This window comes from Orcinus orca, chromosome 2, assembly GCF_937001465.1.
Source record: "Orcinus orca chromosome 2, mOrcOrc1.1, whole genome shotgun sequence".
Lineage (NCBI taxonomy): Eukaryota > Metazoa > Chordata > Mammalia > Artiodactyla > Delphinidae > Orcinus > Orcinus orca.
The window spans coordinates 3839189-3853563 of NC_064560.1; the positions used below are offsets into that span (position 1 = coordinate 3839189).

Genomic DNA, 14375 nt, shown 5'->3' on the forward strand with positions numbered 1-14375 from the left:
GGGTATAACATACCCAACTGTTGACAGGGATTAACTCTGAGGAAGTTGGATTGGGAGAAACTGAGTAAGAGGAGATTTTCACTTGTAATATTTCTGTCTTTTTTTTTTTTTTTTTTTTTTTTTTTTACCATAAGCACGTATTACTTCCGCAATTAAAAAAGTTGATTTTGTAAACTCCCCCCTTTTTTTTTTTTTGGCTGTGTCGGGTCTTAGTTGCGGCACGCGGGATCTTCATTGATGCTCACGGGATCTTTCGTTGCAGCGTGGGGGCTTCTCTGTAGTTGTGGTGCGTGGGCTCTGTAGTTTGCAGCACGCGGGCTCTCGTTGAGGTGTGCGAGCTCCGTAGTTGTGGCGCGTGGGCTTAGTTGCCCTGCGGCATGTGGGATCTTAGTTCCCCAACCAGGGATTGAAACCGCATCCCCTGCATTGGAAGGCAGATTCTTTACCACTGGACCACCAGGCAAGTCCCGATTTTGTAAACTCCTTCTTCTAGCTCTTTGTTAAGGGGGAATTTGCAGTAGTGAAATGCAGAGATCCTAATTAAGTGTACTATTTGCTGAGTTTTGGTAAATTCATACAACTGTGTAGTCAAGACTCACCCCCATCAAGATATACCCCATTTCCATCACCCAGAAAATTCTCTGCATTCTGCCCCTCTACCAGGAAACCAGTGTTCTGATTTCTTTCATCTCCTAGTTTTAAACCAGTTAGTTACTACAGTTGATCACAGTCACAGGTCTTTTGAGACCTGTGATTCATTTCAGAATGTACTGTGGCCTCTGTAGTTTTCCATAATCCTATATAACACTATTTCATTCTTTTTACTGGCTATGTAATAATTCTTTCATCTGTTCTTTGTAGTGAGCTAAATTACTCATTAAAACATTAGTGGGGACTTCCCTGGTGGTGCAGTGGTTAAGAATCCGCCTGCCAATGCAGGGGACATGGGTTTGAGACCTGGTCTGGGAAGATCCCACATGCCGCAGAGCAGCTAAGCCGTGTGCCACAGCTACTGAAGCCCATGCCCCTATATCCCGTGCACCACGACAAGAGAAGCCCGAGCACTGCAACAAACAGTAGCTCCCGTTCACTCCAAGTAAAGAAAGCCCGCGCACAGCAACGAAGACCAAAAACGCAGCCGAAAGTGAATAAAAAGTTAAAAAAAGTTAAAGCATTAGTGAACTATAAAGCACAAACGGTGAGTTACTACAGGAAAGCACTAAGAAATCTTTTAGGATTGTGGATTCATATACCTACCTTTTGTTTCTAAAAGAAGCAGTTCGGCTCTTTTTTGTCTTTTAAACTCATCATCACTTTTATTAGGTATCTTTTGACTTTCCACTATGAAAATTGAAGAAATTCTTATGCTTAAATTTGCCCTAAAACCTCCACCAACCAATTTTTATTTACTGTTAGTTTTTTAACAATGTAAAGCTTTGTAACATTTTTATTCTACAAGCATAATTCAAATGAATGCAGTGCTTGCTTGTAGCCCTATTGGTAGTTTATTTCTGGGTTCTTTATCTTAATTGATCTCTTGGTTGATCGAATAGCGTCATGTAGCAGGTCTCCAGCACCTGCTTCCCTTCCCCCAAGTACGTCTCTTGTATGCTCTGTTTCCTTTCTCGCTTGAGAATTGCTTGTTGCCTTTATATTTAGACAACAACCTATAGGCTGATTATAGTCATTTCAAGTCACATGTTATTTCCCTCAGCCCTCTGTAGACACTGCTTCTACAATCTTAGGGCCCCACGTGTTGCTATGAAGAAATCTGAGGCCAAAAACTACCCCTTTTACAACAGAACCTTGATTTTTCCCTTGGAGGTCTATGGGACTCTTAGGTACTGGGCTTGAGAGACTCCACTGGGGTATCCCTTATAATAATAATAATAATTGTCATTAATGTTTATAATAATAATTATTATTCTCCTTCGTTTTCATTGGAATGCAATGTAATTTTTAAACTACAAGTCTTCTGGTAGTTCTTTGAATATCTTTGTTACGTATTCCTGCCCGATCTGTTAGGAGGACACTGGTGGTCCATGTGTTGGTTTTCCAGGACAGATGCTCCCTGTGTTGGGACACCCCCAGACAGCCCAGGGCCTTGTGACGGGCTGGAGGGACTCACAGGACTCAGCATCTAGTCAGGCTCATGGCGGGGATTTATTACACGAAAGGGGTACAAAAGCAGAAACAGCAGAGGGAAAAGGCATGCGGGGTAAAGTCTGGAAGAAACCAGGCGCAAGCTTCTGGGCGTCTCTCCCCATGGAGCTACCAGGACAGGCTTCATCCTTCGAGCAGTCAGTTGTGACATGTATAGAATCATTGTCTATGAGAGGAGCCCATTAGAGACCCAGCACCCAAGGTTTTAGTTGGGTGCTGGTCATCTGGGCGCCCTCTGCCTGGCATGTAATGGAATTCCAGGCTCCCAAAAGGAAAGCAGGTGTTCAGCATAACCACACAGCTTGGACGAACAGTTTAGGAACAGTAATTCACTCTTAAGAGGTGGTTTTATGTCAGTGCTGGGAACCGTTGGCCAGTCAAGGTTCCAGATGCTGCCGAGGTCCAGCCTTCCCAGCAGGCCTTTCTAAGAATAGCTGTCGCAGGCCTGTTACATTAACTCTTGAATTTCACAGGGTTTACTATCCTTTACTTGCTGAGCTGGGCTAGTTCACTTTTGTTCTTTATTTTTTAATCTTGTTGTTGTTATTATATCCCTTTTTTAAGGTTCTTTTTAGTTTCTTTGAAACTATACAGAGGTTATTTGAAATTCTGCCCTTTTTTGGTCTGTACATTTTGTACTGCCTTTTGTTTATTACAGCTTTGTTTACTACTACGGATGTCCCTTGGTATCCATGGGAGATTGGTTCCAGGATACCCCGTTCCCCGCCAACATACCAATAATCACAGAGGCTCAAGTCTCATATGAAATGATGTAGTGTTTGCATATAACTCATGCACATCCTTCAGTATGCTTTAAATCATTTCTAGATTACTTACAATACTTAATACTATGTAAGTAGTTGCCAGTGCACAGCAAATTCAAGTTTGCTTTTAGGAATTTTCTGGAATTTAAAAAAAATGTTTTTTCATCTGCGGTTGGTTGAATCCATGGAGGCAGAACCTGAGGGTAGACAGGGCCATGTGTATCTACACATAGTTCCCAGTTTGAGTGAATCCTTGAATGAAAACTTTCACAGATTCACCTAGTTTGCACTTCGGGTCAAGTGTATATCTAGACAACTAATCAGATGAGTCTTTCAAAATACTTTCACCAGGTCTTTCCTAGTGGCACAACTCTAGTCCTGGTGAGCTGAGCTGAAGAAGACTAAGGCTCTGTGAGGGGATCCGGCTCATAGCTTCTTTGTTGGGGGCTTTAATTTTTGTTAACGCTTAGTGAACTCAGGGGAGGAGTGACAGAGTTGCTTGCGCTTTCCCTTCTCTTCCCTTAGCTACTTCTAGGCAGTTTGTCCAGTTTTGTTACAGAAAGCAGAGATTGTCTGCTTGTGCCAATTTTGCCAGTCCAGTCCTCTTTCATCTTTATCTGCAGGGCACAGGACACTGACAAGATGCTCCCAGATTCTCCTTTTTTCTGTCTGACCCTCTGGTCCTGGATCTAAGCAGTAAATATTTGTTTAGGCACCCAGAAGCCTTTCCTTTTCAGAAGCATTCATACCCTGTTGAGGAACTAGGTTTGATCCAAATTTTACTGTGTTAGCTAATTATTCTTAATCATTTGGGTAATAGCTGTTTCTTAGTTTTCTTGCAAATGGGATTTTCTTTTAGGTTTTTCATTCCCCATTTCTGTGGGCTTTAGAAAAAGGAATATATTTATACTTTTATTCTTTGACTAATCTTTTACTAGAAGCTCAACATCATCCAGTTATTTACGATATCAAAACATAGGTTAAACTATTTATAGGCAGTAAACAATTTAAAAAGTAATTTCTCACCATAAAATTCAGGTTCCCTCATTTTATTTAACATGCTATTTAATTTACTGATCAAATATATTTTGATGTTAGGAAGGTTTTTTTGTTGTTGTTGTTAGGAAGGTTTTATCACTGGTAATTAGATTGAACATAAGGTTGTAATGCTGATTTTGATGGTGTCAGTGTCAGCTTTATTGAAAAACTTAGAGAAAATTGAATGCCAGGCTTTTCTTCATACAAGAGTATTTTTTTTTTTTTATCAAATTATAGTTGATTTACAGTGTGTGGTTAGTTTCAGGTGTACAGCAAAGTGACTCAGTTAAATATTCCTTTTCAGATTCTTTTCCCTTATAAGCTGTTACAAAATATTGAGTAGAGTTTCCTGTGCTATACAGTAGGCCCTTGTTGGTTGTCTGTTTTATATATAGTAGTGTGTATATGTTAATCCCAAACTCCTAATTCATTCCCCCCCACTCCCAACACAAGAGTATTTTTTTTAATTGAAGTATAGTTGATTTACAATGTTGTGTTAATTTCTGCTGTACAGCAAAGTGAATCAGGTATACATCTACATATATCCACTCTTTTTTAGATTCTTTTCCCATATAGGTCATTACAGAGTATTGAGTAGAGTTCCCTGTGTATACAGTAGGTCCTTATTAGTTATCTATTTTATATATAGTAGTGTGTGTATGTCAATCCCAATCTCCCAATTTATCGTTCTTCTCCCCCCATGACCATAAGTTTGTTTTCTACATTGATACAAGAGTATTTTTTTAATGTTTATTTTACTATTTATTTTTATTTTTGGCTGTGTGCAATTAAGTACCTTCTTACTATTTTTCCTCCAATCTTTTTTTTTTTTTTTTGCGGTACGCGGGCCTCTCACTGTTGTGGCCTCTCGCATTGCGGAGCACAGACTCCGGACGCGCAGGCTCAGAGGTCATGGCTCACGGGCACAGCCGTTCTGCGGCATGTGGGATCTTCCCGGACCGGGGCATGAACCCGTGTCCCCTGCATCGGCAGGCGGACTCTCAACCACTGCGCCACCAGGGAAGCCCCTCCTCCAATCTTTATTACTGTTCAATTGGAAAATCATCTTTCTTTAATGTTGCTTCACTCCTTTATTTAGAAACAGTTCAATAAAAATCAAGCTTTTAGTATTTTTTATGGCCCTGTGTCAACTTTTACATTTCCTTGCTGAAATTTCAGTGAAGCTGACATACACCTTGACACTTGCATATGCTATCTTACATTTTTATACGATTACTTCTTGTGTTGAGGGATCCCCAAGACCACTCCCTGGCTCTGTGATTCCCTAGGAGGGCTCAGAGGACTCAGCATATAATCATATGCGTGCCTATGATTTAATCAGTGAAAGGATCTGAAGGAAAATCAGCAAAATAAAAGGTGCATGGGATGAGGTCTAGGGAAAACCATTTGCAAGCTGTAGGGTCTTTTTCCAGCGGAGTCATACACGGTGCACTTAACTCCGTCAGTAAACGAGCTTGACAACATATATGTGAGATGTCACCAGCCAGGGAAGCTCTAATGAGACACGGCATCCAGGATTTTCATTCAGGGCAGGTTGTGTGGGTACCTCCTGCCTGGCATTTACCCAGATTCCAGCCTCCCAGAAGGAAACTCAGTGTCCACCGTAAACCATATTATTTGTTTACAAATACATTGTTAGAAACAGTGTAGGCACAGTGAGCTACCCTTATCAGTTCATAGTGGGAACTCCCCTGATTCTAAGTTCCAAAACACTAGCCGAGGACCAGCCTTGTCACCAGGCCTTCCAAAGAAAGGATAGCAGTTCTGGCCCCCTGTGTTAAGACTCATCTTTGTGGTCTCCCATTCTCTTCTCGCCATGAAATGGTTATTCTCATAAAAACTTTCTGATTAACACTACAGGGTTCCATTTCACAAGATATGTTTTGAATTGGTGCTATGTGTGAGACCCAAAGATGTTATAAAGATGGATGAAACATAGTTTCTAAAAGCAGGGAATATTGGTACAAGTCAAAATGCAATAGATGCCGTGGTAGGGGTATGAATTACATACCATTAGAGCATAGAAGAAGAAGGGCTGAGTGCAAAGAAGTGGGTAAAGATTTTCTCCAAATAGATGTAACTTCAGTTGAACCTTGAAGGTGAGTAAGAATTAGGTGGATGAGGAGATAAAGTAGGTAAGGGTATGTGAGATAGAGAACATATGCAAAAAGTACAGAGGTGTGAAAATAGATGGTGGTTCATGACAAAAGTGATCAGTTTGGCTAATCAGTTCTCAGATTGGTGAAAGAAGATGCTGAAGTAGTTAGGTAGATGTGAAATGTAAAGGGTTTTTGCTTTTAAACTAAGGAGTGTTTTTTGCATAGAATATAGGAGCCAAATAATTTTTATTACAGTCATGATTTTAGAAATACTGGTAGTAGCATAAAGGTATGTTTTCCAAACTGCATGTAGATCATGACCCATTAGTAGGTTGTGAAATGAATGTAATTGGTTTTTTATGGGCTTTTTTTTTTTTTTTTTTTTTTTTTTTGCGGTACGTGGGCCTCTCACTGTTGTGGCCTCTTCCGTTGTGGAGGCTCCGGACACGCAGGCTCAGCGGCCATGGCTCATGGGCCCAGCCGCTCCGTGGCATGTGGGAATCTTCCCAGACCGGGGCATGAACCCGGCAGGCAGACTCTCAACCACTGTGCCACCAGGGAAGCCCTATGGGCTTTTTTTAAAAAAAGAAATGGGGTATTTTATAATATATTGGATTGTACATAATAAGGTATTTTGTGAAATGTTTGCTATAAATGTATGTGTGTGTATACACATGTGTACTGGGATGTGATTTAAGTGCATTTCTTACCCTGGGTTACAGCCAAAAAAACTTAAACACTTTTTTCAAAAGAAGATGAATTGCAAAACTGGAGCCAAGTTAGGGAACAATTCAGTCTTTTATTCCCAGCAATACAGTGAACTAGATAACTTGAGGATGTTTCTGCTACATAGGACTAGGAATACTGACTAAAAGGTCATAAAATGCACAGTGGAGTGATTAAGAATGTAAGTGAAATATTCAGTGGTTAGAATGAAGAGTAACTGAAAACAGAGCAGTAAGTGTGTGAGCTAAGATTAAGGGTTGGGGGATTTGAGGGAGAAAATGCTTGGTCCCCTGAATTTAGGGGCTTTGGCTTTTTAAAAAAATTAATTAATTTTTGGCTGCATTGGGTCTTCTTTTGCTGCACACGGGCTTTCTCTAGTTGTGGTGAGAGGGGGCTGCTCTTCGTTGCGGTGCACGGGCTTCTCATTGCGGTGGCTTCTCCTGTTGTGGAGCATGGGCTCTAGGCACACGGGCTCGGTAGTTGTGGCTTGCAGGCTCTAGAGCACAGACTGAGTAGTTGTGGCGCACGGGCTTAGTTGCTCTGCAGCATGTGGGATCTTCCCGGATCAGGGCTTGAACCCAATGCAGTCCCCTGCATTGGCAGGCGGATTCTTAACTACTGTGCCACCAGGGAAGTCCCTTGGGGGGTGTTTGGTTTTAATAAGAGGATTCTGGTGCTAGGAGGTGAGAAACATCCAGCAGTCAGTACAAGGCAGTAATTAGGATTTGGATCGCTCTTGCCTTGGAGTTTTTAGTTGGAGGAAAAAAAAATCTCTGAGATGCAGAACTCAGAGGTTTCATACCTATAAGGGCTTGGAATTCAAATTCATACCACCCAAGTGGTCTGGAAACCTGCAGTTTGGGAAATTAACATAAAAATTGGATCCTAAGCTAGTTCCTGGGATGCTTGAAACCACTCTGGAGTGACACCCATTAGCCCAGGCCATGCACCTTTGAGGACCAGTGTATACAACAAACTGAAGGGATTAGAGTCCCCCAGAACTGTAGCAAATAGAGCTAACTGGTAGAGACTGTAAAATCAGTCTCCTTGAAATGATAAAAAACAAAGGAAGAATCTAAAACACAAAAAACCCTAAGACGGAAAAAAAGAATTGAAAAAGAATTTCTAGAAATAAAAATATCATTAAAATTAAAAACTCATTCAATGAGCCAAACTGAAGATTAGACCCAACAGGTGAGAGAATTAATGAACTAGAAGATGACTCATAGGAAATTACCCAGAATGCAGCAGGTAAAGAAGGTAAAGCAGTTGAAAGTATGAAACTGAGTCATGGAAAAAAGAATGAAACGGCACTACACGTTTCTAGTGAATCCCAGATGTATAGATTAGAAATAATGGGGAAAGACAATATTCAAAAATATAATGACAAAGAATTTTCCAGAATTGATGAAAGTCAGATTTAAGGAATACAGTGTCTGAAGCCAAAAGTAAAGATAAATCCATATCTAGGTACTTCAGAATGGAACTTAAGAACACCAGAGACATCAGGAGCATCTGAAGGCAACCAAAGATAAAACGTGGAAGCTATCTCAGTGATCAGGTTAAGAGGTGACGCACGTCTGATGTCAGGGGATGGGCCCGGAAGACCTGTCAGAGAATTAGAGGTGGCATCACTTGGTAACTCAGTGAATGTTAGAAGTTTTAGGAAGAAGAGATTTAAGATGATGCCAGGCTTTCCAGTCTGGCTATTCAGATAGATAATGGCACTTTGTTCAAGACTGGAAACAGGAGGATGAGAAGCATTGGGGTGTTAGCAAGGATTTGAGGAGTGGGTCAGAGAATCATAACGTTGTTCAGGACTTGTTGAGTTTGAAATAACTGTGGGACATGTATATATAGCTACCTGCAGGTAATCAGTCTGGAAAGGCTAATCATTAGAATATGTGGGTTAATAACAAGGTCCTGAAAACATAGGAAGAACACTCTTTGACATAAATCACAGCAAGATCTTTTTGGATCCACCTCCTAGAGTAATGGAAATAAAAACAAAAATAAACAAATGGGACCTAATGAAACTTCAAAGCTTTTGCACAGCAAAGGAAACCATAAACAAGACAAAAAGACAACCCTCAGAATGGGAGAAAATATTTGCAAACGAATCAATGGACAGAGGATCAATCTCCAAAATATATAAACAGCTCATGCAGCTCAATATTAAAAAAACAAACAACCCAATCCAAAAATGGGAGAAGACCTAAATAGACATTTCTCCAAAGAAGACATACAGATGGCCAAGAGGAACATGAAAAGCTGCTCAACATCACTAATTATTAGAGAAATGCAAATCAAAACTACAATGAGGTATCACGTCACACCAGTTAGAATGGGCATCATCGAAAAATCTACAAACAGCAAATGCTGGAGAGGGTGTGGAGAAAAGGGAACCTCTTGCACTGTTGGTGGGAATGTAAATTGATAGAGCCACTGTGGAGAACAGTATGGAGGTTCCTTAAAAAACAAAGTAGCGCTACCATATGACCCAGGAATCCTACTACTGGGCATATACCCAGAGAAAACCATAATTCAAAAAGACACATGCACCCCAATGTTCACTGCAGCACTATTTACAATAGCCAGGTCATGGAAGCAACCTAAATGCCCATTGACAGACGAATGGATAAAGAAGATGTGGTACATATATACAATGGAATATTACTCAGCCATAAAAAGGAATGAAATTGGGTTATTTGTTGAGACATGGATGGATCTAGAGACTGTCATACAGAGTGAAGTAAGTCAGAAAGAAAAACAAATATTGTATATTAACGCATGTATGTGGAACCTAGAAAAATGGTACAGATGAACCGGTTTGCAGGGCAGGAATTGAGACACAGATGTAGAGAACAAACGTATGGACACCAAGGGGAGAAAGCGGCGGGGGTGGTGGTGGTGGTGTGATGAATTGGGCGATTGGGGTTGACGTGTATACACTGATGTGTATAAAATGGATGACTAATAAGAACCTGCTGTATAAAAAAAAAATGTGCTGTGTTGATAAAGTGTTTAAAGAAAAATAACAGGGTCCTACTGTATAGCACAGTGAGTTATATTCAGTATCCTCTGATAAACCATAATGGAGAAGAATATGAAAAAGAATATGTATGTGTATAACTGAATCACTTTGCTATACAGCAGAAATTAGCACAACATTGTAAATCAAATATACTTCAATAAAATTAAAAAAATATGTAGGTAATTTTTGTGATTATTGAGATCATGAGATTGCCAAGGTTTAGGATTCAGAGTGAGATGAGCTGCTTGGCATGCTTTAGAACCTGGGGGAATGAACCTCTTCTAGAGATAGCTAGAGAATGGGCAGTGAGAGTGTGGGACCAGGAAGGAGGATAAAGCTGAGAAGTTTACTGAGGTTTGATCATTTGGAGATCATGGGAAGAAAATGCACTTAATTCCCCCAGCAAGGAGTTATGACAGCACATGTGAAATGTTGCCAACCAGGGAAGCCCATCAGACATGCAGTGCTCAAGATGTTTGTTGGGGGTAATCACATAGGCACTCCCGACTTTTGAAAAAGGCCGCTCTGAGTGTTGGAAGTGAGACCCAGGCTTCAGTGATTTGAGGAATGGATGGGAGGTGAGAATTTGGAGAGCACTCAAAAAAGCTGGATAGTAAAGGAAGAAAAGAAGACTTAACCTCTGTCTAGTTTAAAATATTAATAACTTACTGTGCACCAATCTACCACTTTAGAAATACTTTTGAATGCCTTGTATGTTGTTTGTTTTAGTCTTTGAAGGCAGGGACTTTATTTCTCTTCTCTCCTAATGCTGTTATGAAACAGTAATGCTTGTTAAATGATGAAGCAGGTTTTTTTTTTCCTTTGGGGGTTGTGATTTTAATCCACATAAAGCTTCATTGGGTGATTAGAATAGAAACACTTGATCATGTCCATTCTAACATGAAACGCATCAGAGCTGGGCCCCAAGGGGTCCCTTTTCCTGTTCTAGCCTGTGTGTCATTTCCTGTGACCTCAGTCCTGCCTAATTGTTTTTAAATTGAGGTATAGCTGATGTACAATATAAGTTACAGGTGTACAGTATAGTGATTCACAATTTTTAAGGGTTATGCTCCATTTATAGTTATAAAATATTGGCTATACCATTAGCTATTTTGCTGAAATAATGCCATTTGCAGCAACGTGGATGGACCTAGAGATTATCATACTAAGTGAAGTAAGTGAGAAAGAGAAAGACAGATACCGTATGATATCACTTACATGTGGAATCTAAAAAAAAAAGATACAAATGAATTTATTTACAAAATGGAAGTAGACTTAGAGACATAGAAAACAAATTTATGGTTACCAAAGGGGAAAGGGGGTGGGCGAGGGATAAATCAGGAGTTTGGGATGAACAGATACACACTGCTGCATATAAAATATGTAACAACAAGGTCCTACTGTATAGCATAGTGAACTATATTCAATATCTTGTAATAACCTATATAGGAAAAGAATCTGAAAAAGAAATATCTATATCTGTATATCTATCTATATAAAACTGAATCACTTTGCTGTACACCTGAAACTAACTCAACATTGTAAATCAACTATACTTCAATAAAGAAAAAAATATTGGCTGTATTCCCTGTATGATATAATAGATCCTTGTAGCTTATTTTATACCTAATAGTTTGTACCTATTAATCCCCTACTCCTTTCTTGCCCTTCCTCACTTCCCTCTCCCCACTGGTAGCCACTACTTTGGTCTCTATATCTGTGGGTCTGCTTCTTTTTTGTTATATTCACTAGTTGTATTTGATGAAGCAGTTTTTGGTGCCACTTACTATCTTGCAATAGGATCCTTTTTCTGTTTTCTTTTTCTGAAGTGTCCATCTTCTTTGTAATTTTTTAAAGAAACTATTTCTTCCGTATTTATCTTTTTTCAGCTTTTTCTCATTTGTTCATTAGTGGCATTCCTATGGGACGGTGAAGACCAAAGAGGTTATTTACTTAGGGTTCAGATTGAAACACTGAAAAGGTTGATAGGCGTTGGAGGTGTATCACTGTTCACTTTCTCTCATCTTGCATCCCTAGGAATAATATAAAACAACAGCCCTGTGAAGTTATTGTTGGAGCCCAGTGTGGCAATGCAGTCTTACGAGGAGCCCACGTCTATGTTCCAGGAATTGTGTCAGCCTCAAAATGTGAGTATAATGTTTAGGTTTCTCTGTAGAACAGCCACTAAAATTTATGTGTATCATCAAATGGAAAATTTATTAAATCATCACTCAGGTACATTTCAGATTTACTTTAATAAAGATATTTTCCAAGTTTTGCATTTAGTATAGCCGGTTGAGAGATATATCTGATAAGGACTAACAAGTTAGGCATCCGTATATGGGTTTTGTGCCCATTTCTTTTATTCCCTTTGAGGACGTGTGTGATGATGTTTACAGGATCAGGACTGATGAATAGAGCGTAAGATGTCAGTGAAATTTTGTTTTGTATTCTTTACTCTGTTGCCCTAAAACCTCAGGCTGCTGTCCTGTCATTTGTGAGGGGAACATTCGGAGCCTAGAATCTTAAATATTGGGATGAATCTTAGTATTCTTAATTTACCCTCTTAGGGAATGTTAGGTTTGGGAAAAATAATTTAAATAGAAGATATCCTTCCTTTTCTGCTCAGCTAAAGACTTCCAGCTGAGGTCAGATGTTTTGAAGACTGTTCTGTATCTTTGTTTTCCTAGGGAAAAAAAAAGCATCAGTTCGTTTTATTGTTGGCAAACATTTGAAAGGAAGAAGTTACATTTTCTATTAGGGGTTACAGTGAGATGGGTCAGTCTGCTTCATGCCCACTACTGATGCCCCTAGGCGTCCCCAGTCCTAAAGCTTGAAGACTTAAAGCTTAAAGAATTTTCACTATTCTGCTAAAGTACAGATAGATCAGTGTGATACGATTTTCTTCTTTCTCTAGTTATGAAAGGTGGAGATCTTGTTTCCGTGTACTCTGATATTAAAGGCAAATGTAAGAAAGGAGCCAAAGAATTTGATGGAACAAAAATATTTCTTGGAAATGGGATTTCTGAACTAAGCCGCAAAGAGATCTTCAGCAGGCTCCCTGAACTGAAGTATGTCAGCAAATGCCATTTGGGGGAAATAAGCACCTGTGGTTCAAAGAAAATGAAAAACAACGTAAAAAATATATCTAGAAAACTTTAATGAGCAAAGGGGTTTTTAGTCCAGATATAGATGTGGCTGCCTTAACTCTGTTTTCTTTCTATTAACGGAAATATACTTCACTGACCTTAAAAAAATATATATATATATATCTAGTTGCATTATATGAATGATTTTTTTTTTTAGTATAAATTCAACTGGAAAATACTTTAACCCATATTGCCATTTTTGAGGGGGAAATATCCTTTTAGGTAAAAGAGTAAATGCTCAGATTAAGGAGCCTATTGTATATTAAGTTGAAAAGTTTTGTATCTTTGGAAAACATTACTTATCTTGATAAAGGATGAATTAGACCACCTCTCCAGATCTTTTTTTAACAGTCTGTGGGCAAAGAAAAGCTTATGGCTTTAATATTAAAAAGAGAAAAAATATTTAACTAAAAAATTTACCAGGAAGCCAGTACTCACATGAATACTTGTGGTCAAAAATTAATGTTCGGACTTACACCGAATTAAAATCCAAGTTATGTTAAAGTCATCTCCAGTTGCTACAGGTGCTGAATAAATTAAATTGGTGGACAGTCCAGTTTCTTATAATTTTTAAAAATTGAAGTATAGTTGATTTAGAGTGTGTTAATTTCTGCTGTACAGCAAAGTGACTCAGTTATACATATACATTCTTTTTTATATTCTTTTCCATTATGGTTCATCACAGGATGTTGAATATGGTTCCCTGTGCTGTACAGTAGGACCTTGTTGTTTATCTATTCTGTATGTAATAGCTTACATCTGCTAACCTCAACCTCCCAGTCCACCCCCTCCCCAATCCTCGCCCCCTTGGCAACCACAAGTCTGTTGTCTATGAGTCTGTTTCTATTGTGTAGGTAGGTTCATTTGTGTCTTATTTCGCTTCGTGTTTTCAGGCTGTTTTAGGAATCCTGTGGACAGCTCTGTTACTCCAAAGTTGACAGCTGATGGAAACATGCTGAAAGCTGTGAATTTAGCCTGCTAGGACAGAGCCACATCCCTGATTCCTGGGACAGTTTTTTATATTAAAACCGTTTGGATTTATAGTTGAAATTAATTCTTCTAAGGAAATAGGCTATTCTCTCCACCTAGAGATAGCGGTACTTTCCAAATGGCCAAGAACAAATACTGTCTTCTCCTTGGAGCGCCTTCTGAAGATTATGCATACATCTGCTGTGTTAACCTTTGGGTCTGTAATGGGGAGTTGATAGCTTGACTGCTTCCTTTAGCTCGTTATTAGTGGTACTTGCTTTATCCTTATTTGACGTGGTGGTTCCAGTAACTGGGTCCACAGATTTCTGAGTACTGTTTTCTTTGTTGGTGGGAGTAGGAGGCAGCCATCTTTTAAGAAACTGTTGAGTTTAAAAAAAAATTTTATTTTTTA

General features: G+C 39.3%; 1 protein-coding gene across 5 annotated transcripts in view; it reads left to right on the plus strand.

Moving 5' to 3' along the window:
- NSUN6 (NOP2/Sun RNA methyltransferase 6) overlaps window positions 1-14375 on the plus strand; it is a 91502-nt gene that overhangs the window by 25941 nt on the left and 51186 nt on the right. For all 5 annotated transcript variants that reach the window (XM_033403485.2, XM_033403486.2, XM_049706541.1 and 2 more), the window contains 2 exons: window positions 11883-11992; window positions 12763-12916. In XM_033403485.2, coding sequence (XP_033259376.1) covers window positions 11883-11992; window positions 12763-12916 — 264 coding nt within the window. The remainder of the gene's footprint in view (window positions 1-11882; window positions 11993-12762; window positions 12917-14375) is intronic.